Source organism: Raphanus sativus, chromosome 3 (genome assembly GCF_000801105.2).
Source record: "Raphanus sativus cultivar WK10039 chromosome 3, ASM80110v3, whole genome shotgun sequence".
In the NCBI taxonomy this organism is placed as follows: domain Eukaryota; kingdom Viridiplantae; phylum Streptophyta; class Magnoliopsida; order Brassicales; family Brassicaceae; genus Raphanus; species Raphanus sativus.
Window position 1 is genome coordinate 9,329,067 of NC_079513.1, and position 10,298 is coordinate 9,339,364.

Genomic DNA, 10,298 nt, shown 5'->3' on the forward strand with positions numbered 1-10,298 from the left:
CTAAATATTATCAAAATATATTGAAATATTAAGAAAAATAGATGTATTTTCATTGTAAATATAAAACCAACAATTTAGGCCGATTGGTTGGATTGTAGCTGTAGAAAATTTACTGTAGAATTTAGACTGTAGAATTTTTTGATGTAGCTGTAGAAATTAAATAAGAGAAATGATAAAAGGAAATATATTCCTACAACATTATTTTACAAAAAGGAAATAAATTCCTAGAGTCATATTTTTCTTGCTTTAGAAAATAAGGTTTTTACAACCATTATTTTATTTTATTGACTTTAGCTTTTAAAACTACTTAAAGCATGATTGGTAACTTAAATGGTTTGTACTTATATAAAAATATATATATTGATATATTATTAATTTATGATTTCAATGGGACTATATATTTACATGAGAATTTTAAAAATATTATTATCTTATTATTTATGGATTTGTATCATATTTTACACCGTCCCAAGTTGGAACCGACAAAAAATTATTAATTTATAGAGACTATTAATTTATCGAGTATTAATTTATAGAGGTTATAATGTATGTTGTTTTATGTACACCTTGTTATGAATTGCTTAGCTATATCTTAGTAGTTCTCTTGTTAGGTTTATGGTTCAAATAGGATATGAAGAATTAGCCCCAAATATAGAATTGTTAAGTTGTGATATTCATCAATAAGATTGCTCTTATTGCTTGTGTTCTAGAGTAACTAACTAGAACCCTGATCTTAGAATAATTAGGCGCAAGCGACAATTTGATCTGTTATCTGAATTAGTCCTTATTGAGATAGGATACTTAAAAACAAGCGACAACTGATCTAGGAAGCCTAGTAAGCATATTTCAACCCGTTCGTAAAGCTTGTTAGAAGCGCGTCGATCGATAATCCAATAGACAAATTGATCGACGCCGTAAAAGGTATATCGATCGAGATTTCTATGGAATCATCGATCGAGGCTTTCTCAAGATCAACAGACGACAGTTGAGGTCTTAGATCAAAACATTAGATAATCTAAACATGCGAAAGTTGATCGATTATACTTAAGTTGAGCTCTTTAATATCTTGAATGCAACAATTAGCATCTATATCATTTATAATCCTCAATATCTGAATAGATATCCTAAGTTTAGTTATTTCTCATATAAGTTACAAACGTCAATCCAATCAACCGAACAACTACCTTGTTCAATCCTACAATTTACATTTAAATTCGTTAGACTTAGCTTAATCTTTCTGATTAGATCTTTTGTGTGTCCTAACTCTTTGTGGATTCGATCGCTAAATACTACAATTAAACATCTTATTTGAGAGAGTAAAATCATTATTTTGGGTAATTTGAGTGGTATCAACTACTCAGATATATCAAGTAGAACATCACAATAAACTGAATATAATGCATAAATAGAGAAGGTTAAGAAATTAATGGAGTTCCACTACTAAGCAAAGGAGTATTGGATTTTCTCTCCAAATCTACTGAAAACCCTACAACTGTATGCTGAAAAATAAGTATGTATGAAAGCGTGTGTTGCCCAATACAATGGCAGAACACATACATATTAGGTAAATCGGCTAGGGGTAGTCTTATAATTGTGTGGATTTATGGGCGTAAGTCGGTCGGCTATCAACAAGTCGGCCTGTCTCGTGCTTCGCCGTTGATCGATGACAAAAGGTGTTTGTCGATCGACAGTCGACTCTAAATGCCGACTTTGACTGGTTCCTTGAACAGCTACGAGTTTCTTCTATTTTTAGCTCCAAAATACTCTATAATCGCCACATTACTCTAAAACATATTTTAACCTGTAAAGACACTAAAAAGACTCCAAAATATAATAAATATATTTAAAACAACTATATACCATAGCTGAAAACTGGCAAAATCCATGGTACATCAGAAGAGAAAAGAGGTGATTCCATTGGAGCCACAATTATACACCTTCCCATGTGTTTGTTGGTACATCTAGAAACTGGCTAAGTCATTTCCACGACTCACACTAACCAATTAGCTTCCCTTGAAACAGAAAATTAAAGAAAAGCTAAATATAAAGAGGAAGAAGTTGACAAGGATTATGATGATCCTCATGCTATAATTCTTGAGATAGTACCTCCTTGGATATATTGAATCCCAACGTGCCAAATCGATGTTTCATGGATCAGCAATGACAATGTTAGTGACCTATGATGGATTTTTAAAGATTTCATGGGTATTAAATTATTTGAACTATATACATGTAACATAAGCTTTTCAGTTTTACACTCTGAGATGGAAGTATTACTTTGGACATCATTATGTATGAAAGATATGAAGATCTTAATGATCCGCTTTGAAACAGACTGATCAGATCTATTGGATATGACTAAAAGTTCGATGGGCTATCAAGCTTTTGCTTCAGAGATTGACATTTTTCCGATTCTACATGATAACCAACTTGCCAAAGAGATTAAGATAAGAAGCTTTATTTATTTTTTCTATAGATCAAACATGGTCAGATAAAAATTTTCCTGAGAAGACTGTTTCGCCTAAGAAGAATTTAGTCTACAGCAAAATGGGTAGATACAAACAAAAAAAAAGAAAACCAAAGGGATCTTTATATATAAAAGAGAGTTTCAATCTCTCCTGAGGTGTCCACATGGGATGCCATGTCATAAACTCAAAGTTTGACAAGGCGACACGTGTCCCAGGAGATGAAACTCATCGTTTCATTAAATGAATCACGTCGTCTGATCTTCTTTTACATCAACCAAAACGTTCTCAGTTAAAGATTCGTCTCATTAAACCTCTTCTTAACTCCATCAACCACATTCTGGCCTTGAATGTGAACTTCTCTTCTACGGACGATTCTACTGCAAATATAAAAATGTTAGCCTTTCTCCTCTCAAAACCATCTTCTCGATCTTTTGAACAAAAAAATTAAACTTAGTTTTTCTTTCTGATTTGAAATCTGGTAAATGTTCCTCCCTGGTTGAGGTTAGGTTGCTGCGGTGATTTCCTCTCCCTAACAAAGGAAAACATGAACGGTTAGTGGCTACACTCAGTCGATGCATCTGATTTTTTTCTTAAATAGTTATGGGTGTCAATATGCTTCTCCTTGAAGCCAAGGTAGCTCCGGCGATTTAAAAAACAAACTCAAGTTTTTCCCTGTAAGATTGACAAGTAACGTGATCTTAATTAGTCAGTGATCTTAGTCATATGATGTTTGCTTCTTCATTTTTTAAGTTCTTCTGTCTTTTTAATCTGACAGTGACTCAAACAAATGCAGATGATGATTTAAAGTCAAAGCCTTTACAAGCTGGGTTTGCCTCTGTAAATGGTGTTGGCGATAAAAGGAGCTTTGGTTTCGGTTTCTGTATTACAGTCAAGAGATTGCCACGTATAAAAGAATTACTAATGCTCTGCTTCAGAGAAGTTATGAAGCTATATATGGGGAAATTTATTGATGGTACTGTACTAAGATAAAGGCTGCTTAGTGGGAAGAGGTAAAGCTCATATGTATATATATCATTTGAGTCAAATATCATATATAAAATTTTTGCTTGAGTCGATTTTAGTTTTCAACAATGTTTTTGTTTTAAAAAATAGATTATTGTATGATAGTTTTAAGAAATCTGCAGGATATTACTGAAGAAAACAAATCTCATCCATGCCCAACAGAGTGTCTATTCCGTGTTGATATTGTAAATAAATGGAAAGAGTCTTCAACTGTTTCAGTGATGTCCAGATGTTTAGATAATATCAAGATGTCCGGTACGGCCTTACTGGGGAGAAGAGCATTGTCTTTAAGCCAATATACTTTGTTTTTGGATCTTCCGGAGGTTCCTTTGTGAAAAAAAAAGAATATAATTCTTTTGGTTCAATGGAAAATTAGCTCAGAAGTCCAGTGAGAAAGTGTTGAAGGTTTCAATGAAACCATCACAAAACAAAACAGTAAGTAGATTGATAAGTTTCTGACAAAAACTCTGTCTGGATCAAGAATAAAACTAAATATCTTTATGATTATATGATGTATCAGGTTCTGCTTATGTCTCTGAAAGCTGGCGTCGAACTGAATCTAACCGCATCTTGACACATCTTTTTAACGGTACCGTTTATCTTTAAGCTTATGTTTAAGTTCTTGATTATGAAGAGTTGATGGTTGCTCTGTTTTTTGTAATGCTTATGATCCAGCAGTAGAAGAGCAATCAGTCATTTGAGAATTAATCGCGTAGGGCAGAAAAGAATGGCATGTGAAAGAATCTTCATTGTTAAAGTAATACTATAAATTGCATTCTCATTGAGTTTCTTGCATCGTAAGTAATCTATTTCTCAGTAACATGGTCTGTTTTGGGATGATCCAGACCAGGTCACCTTCTACATTCCTGGGCGTGACAAGTCAGATAATAGGGATACCAAGAGCTTGCCATGTGTCTCTCTAAGGTAGTTTTGTTGCTTCATGAATTGGTCTAAACAAGCAGAAGAAGAAGGCTAAGGAAACCGAGCGTTATCTTCTGGTTGGACACAGAAGGTAAATCAATTTTTTTAACCATCCGAACTGTTTTTTTCTAATTAAATTTACTTAATCGGGTTATGGTTTTGTTGTAATATCTTTAAGTGCTTGGAATGCATTGGATCGCTTGGTGCAAGCAATTTTTATGTCTGATAAACAAGAGGAGAAGATGGTGGTCAAGTAAAGTGATGGAAGATCTAAATCCATTGATGGAGCTAGAATAGGAGGAAGCTTAATGCTTGGATCAACAAGTTCTGCAACCAAGTCTCCACCCATAAGTGTAGACAAGACGATTAGGTTTTATGCTTTTTTTTGCATTTATTATTTGATCTCAATAGTCCAAAAACTAAAGTTGATAGTGACAAAGTCTTTTGTATTTCTCATTCAGTATAAATAAAATTTTCAAATTTCTTCTTGATTTTGCTTTTATGTTACAGATTAAAACAAAAGATTTGTTTTGGTATGTACAAGCAATTCTTACTTTTACATTTGAATCATTGAAAAATGGTAATAATTTTCATGAGATTAACAGAGCATAAACCCATTTGAAATTAAGTTGTTGAGGGTTTTAGGAAAATTGGATATTTAGTTCCAAATATAAAGGAACAATATTAAGGTTTTTTTTGGTTGTTAAAGAACAATGTTAAGTTTTGTTATCATATACATATATGTACTAACAGTGTTGTCATTTTATAGCAAACCACTCTTCAAAAATGTTCAACTGTATCAAAAATGGTAGGATACATATTTGTTTGCGTACGTATATGACTTTTATTTATCTTCCTTCAAAATTATAGTATGCAATAATGCTGACTTTTATTTTATTATTGAACACACTTCCAAAAATATGTTCCACCTGTGTTGCAAGAAAAAAAAATGTTCCACCTAAGAACTCTAACAATGTCAATTTCACCATTTATTTATAATATCCCATAAATTAAATAATAAATTAACAGGAACAAAACAATATCCTAAGAAACAATGATTTTTTTTGAGTTAAACAAACAATGAATTTAAACTCCTTTTCAAACGGAAATAATGTTTCATAAGCTCAAACCAACGAAAAGATCTCTAATCTCACAAATATTTTTTCTTTTGTGCTTACCAAACTCAAAATCCAAAAAAACATAATATGAAAATTGATGGGAAATCAAAATTAGCAATTATACATAATCAAACATATATTTGAAAAGAGTAAAAATATCTAATAAATAAAATAAAATACAAATAGCATACATATTACTATCATCCAAATATCTACAAACTTTTAAAGAAAGCAAAATGGCATCTTAACATCGTCTTTTGCACTTTTTAATTTAAAAAAATAATTGCAAAGTTTTTGACGAACTGCAATATACAAAAAATCTCAATAAAACATATGATAATGGATTACCTCAAATAATCAAACAAAAGAATGTAAATACAGCGTCTCAATAAAAATAAAATATTATATCATTCCAAGAATCACAACAATACAATTACGCGCAATTTGGTCATTTGCAATTATTTAATATTATATAAACAAAGATCACGTGTAAATAATGTTTTACAAAAACAGATAATTATTCTTTTGAAACTAAAAACGTCGATCTAAATTTAATTACGTCAAAATCCCGCGCGAAGCGAGGGCTTGTCCTAGTGTTGAATAAACTTATAAATTATAAATTATTGATATTAAAATTAAGAGATATGCTTCGACTAAAAAGTGGATATTCCATAAACAAAACTGCGAATATTCGACACTCAACCAAAACAAATATACAATATATGAAGCAGGAGCAGGCCTTTCGGATGTTTTTGTGTGTTTTGTTAGCCTCCTTGTGCCATGAAATTCGGCAAGAGTCTTAGCAACCAGATAGAGGAAACCTTGCCTGAATGGCAAGACAAATTTCTCTCCTACAAGGAGCTCAAGAAGAAGCTGAAGCTCTTGGAGCCCATAGGTGGCGGCGACAATCGCCCAAACAAGCGTTCGAGATCCGACCCAAATTCCAGCGACACAGATCCAACGAAGGAGGAACTTGATTTCATTCGCCTTCTCGAGGAAGAGCTCGAGAAATTCAATTCTTTCTTCGTCGAGAAAGAGGAAGAATACATCATTAGATTGAAGGTAAACAATACAAAGGCTCTGTTATTTCCTTCAACCTGAAATCTCAAAACTCATTATATTTTATGTCATTCGAATTGCTACCGCTTCACCTTTATTACTTGTGATCTGGTCTAAATATACAATCCTGTAATATGAACGGAACATGCTCTTTTCGGTGTAGACCTCGGTCCTCCCACAAGAACATGTTCATCACTCGATCCAGTGGTGTGGCTTTCCGATTCATGAACATGCTCTTGTAGGTCTAGGCGAGTGTTCGAATCCCTACCTGGTTTTCTTTAGGCCTATTATTTTGGGCATTGTTAGAGAGATTTCCGCACCTAGTATTTTTGTCAATTTCCCTGACTAAGCATCCTTTTAAGTTTCCAAAGGCGGAGTGTATTTTTTCCATTTGAAACAGCATATTCAACTCTATATTGCTGCAGGAATTGAAGGACCAAGTGGCAAAGGCAAGCAATTCAAATGGAGATATGATTACTATAAAGAGAGAGATTGTAGACTTTCATGGAGAAATGGTCCTGCTGATGAATTATAGTGCTCTCAATTATACAGGTTAATTTATCTCTATTTTCTTTGGCTGATCACTTACCTCAACTGTTTTACCTGTTAACAATTTTCCCAAGTCAATTGATGTCGAGTTTTAGCCCTTCCTTGTAAGGGAGAATCAATACATTTTTTTTTTTTTTGCAAGAAATCAATAGGAATTCGCACTAGTCTTCACATTACGTGTATGGAAGGAGTCAGATATTCTTCGCAATTGATGTACTGTTTGTTAACTAAAATGGTGCCCACATGAAGGAATATGCTCTAATTTGTTTAATTGTCCACTCGTCACAGATGCTTTCCTCTTTATAATAAACTCGAGATTGTTGCCTTTATTCGTATTCTCTTAAATGTGTAGAATTGGGTTCTTTTCGTTTTTACAGGGTTAGCTAAGATTCTCAAAAAGTACGACAAAAGAACCGGTGCTCTTATCCGACTACCATTCATCCAAAAGGTTCTGCAAGAACCTTTCTTCACCACTGACCTGCTCAACACATTTGTGAAAGAGTGTGAGGCTATGCTTGACCGCCTCTTCCCGTCTAACAAAAAACGGAATCTTGAGGAAGACAAATCAGAGCCAACAACGTCTGGAACTGTCAAGTCAGAAACTAACAGTTCTGATCTTCTCAGACTTCCAAAAGATTTGTCTGAGATTGAGTACATGGAGAGCTTGTATATGAAGAGCACTGTCTCCGCTCTAAGGGTTTTAAAGGAAATCCGCAGCGGTAGCTCAACAGTTAGCGTCTTCTCGTTGCCACCATTACAGGCTAGTGGATTAGATGATGATTCATGGAAGACGAAAATTGGTGCCCTGGAACAAGTAGCGGAATGAATTGTGACTTATTATCATATTGCAATCTCTCTTTTCTTTAATAGTTATGTACAAGTAATCGAATTCACTTAATCTTGTGTAAAAGATGAAACAAAACTTAGAGCTGTGACCAGCATTACACATTTTGCCTTTGCTGCGTTTTTCTTTTGCTGCATATCTTGAATGGAACTATCTATGTAACAGCAACGTCTTTTTATAAGAAAAGTGGTGGAAGCTTAAATCTTGGTTTTAAATAGCCTGTGGCGAGTCTTGCCGTCAATGAGATTGACTCAAGGTAAATATAAAAGGAAATACAAAATTCATTGAGAAAAGAACATTTAAAACAAAAACAAAAGAAATGAAAACACAAAACCAAAACAGAACACAGAAGCAAAACATCAATTTAAAGCAGAACACCAGAAAGATTTCTATGAAACAAAATACTTTAAAACTCTTTTGAGAATCACCGTCTTTGAATTTTAATTTTCTGCTCACGACCAAAACCATCGGCTATTATTAATTGTAGAATTAGTTAGGGTTTCTAGTGGGATTAGAGGTTTTTGATAGAGTATACAGTATTAGACGGCAGAGATTCTATACTAAACCGATGTCGGTTTAAAAACCAAAACCATCGGCTATTATTCATTGTAGAATTATTTAAGGTTTCTAGTGGGATTAGAGGTTTTTGAGTATATTAGACGACAAAGATTCTATACTATACCGGTTGGTTTAGAAACCTAAATTTGGACAAACCAACATGGTTTGTTTCTCCTCAACAAAGTGACGATGTGGACGACACAAGGCTAGTAAAGCGCCAAAAATCGGTCGACTTGTCTGCCTCGCATGGAATTGTGGTGCAGATGCGATGACCAGGTTACAACATGTCGTGTATGAAGATTCCCGTTTGACTGCATCATTATAAGTCGTTCTATAGATCCATTCTTGAAAATCTTTTATAAGTTTTTTCTCGAATATTCTACATAAATCGTCTTCTCTCGAAATTGAAATTTATACCTACTAGTATAGAAGCATTAGTTAACCATCGGTCAAACTACTGAACGGAAACTTAAATGCATAATATTTAGAAAATAATTTAATATATTAATTAACTCATCAAACATGAATGCAAAATATGTAGAAAATAATGACACGATTTTTTCGAAAAGAAACACGATTTTTTGATTGGCGCCACAAAACTCTTTTTAACAAAGAAATCTACAGTTTTGGGTCAAAAAATACACACTGATTTTCTTGCTCATCAATCGCAAGTCTATATATCTATTTATATAAAAGAAGCTTTTCATCCCTCCCGCAGTGTCCACGTCGGATTCCACGTCGGAAACACCCATCTCCATAGCGTGACACGCGTCCCATTAAATGAAACTCGGCGTTTAGTTATTTGGTGGGCTTTTGCTCAATGTCTTATTCGAGGCCCATAGTCTTCGTAGCCCTAAAAGTTGAGACCTGATCGTCGTCTTCTACGCTTCCTTCGAACGACGATGCGGCAGTGAATCGTTCCAGTTCCGTAACGATGAGTTTCGTAATTAATCGTCTTTAATTCACTTCAATCCGTCTAGGATCGTCGGTGTATTTCTGTATAAATACACAGATTTCTCACATGCGGTTTGTACGTTCGTCTTCTTCGCTTTCTTCAAAGAGTTCCAGATACAGATACGGCTGTGAAGCGATACAGATCCGTAACGGTGAGTTCCATTTTGTTCCTTCTCTTATTTACAGTATAATGGCTAATTCATCATTCCTTCTTGCTGATTTGAAGGCCGAGTGATGTTCCTCCACTGTTGGGGTGTGACTGCTCAGATTCTGGAAACAAGGAGCGTCAAATTGGTGGCGAGCTCATGGTTGTCGATATATGCTTCCCCTGGATTCTATGGTTATTCCGTTCTTTACTCATGATCACTATAGGTTGAAACTATTTCCAGCGTTAAAACTCATGATTATTAGACCTTTGAATCACTTTTGATTGCGAAATTTAGAACAAGTCGGTTGATTATGATTTTTTCTTCACCTGAACTCATGATTATCAAAATTTATTCATATCTTCATCGAACCTCTTTTGAATGAGAACTTTAGCCCGTTTTTTCTTTTTTGGAACTTAGAACCCGTTTCTTGATTATGAATTCCTCTCCACAACTCTTTTAAACTCATAATAAGCCGTTCAACTTTTACATATTTGATAATTCATTATCTTGATAGGTACATTTTGAGCACTTTGATATCTGTTTTCTCTTCGCAGTGATGTGTTTGTGACGTTGAGCTTGGTGGTTCTCTAACTATATAAAGGTAAGGCTTCATCAGCAACATCCTTACATTTCCTACTTGCACCTAGAGCTTTAT

At 34.1% G+C, this 10,298-nt stretch overlaps 1 protein-coding gene and 1 long non-coding RNA gene across 2 annotated transcripts; both read left to right on the plus strand.

The window, feature by feature from the left end:
- Positions 1–4,155: 4,155 nt before the first annotated feature.
- LOC130509070 (uncharacterized) lies at positions 4,156–4,717 on the plus strand. Its single transcript, XR_008943217.1, has 3 exons — positions 4,156–4,248; positions 4,337–4,503; positions 4,591–4,717. It is a non-coding gene; the product is annotated as an uncharacterized LOC130509070 (long non-coding RNA).
- A 1,506-nt stretch (positions 4,718–6,223) lies between these two features.
- On the plus strand, positions 6,224–8,104 carry LOC108829430 (SPX domain-containing protein 2). The gene is made up of 3 exons (XM_018603087.2): positions 6,224–6,592; positions 7,015–7,141; positions 7,516–8,104. Exons 1-3 carry the CDS (start codon positions 6,311–6,313, stop codon positions 7,962–7,964), a joined length of 858 nt encoding a protein of 285 aa, XP_018458589.1. The 5' UTR covers positions 6,224–6,310; the 3' UTR covers positions 7,965–8,104.
- Positions 8,105–10,298: the final 2,194 nt, after the last annotated feature.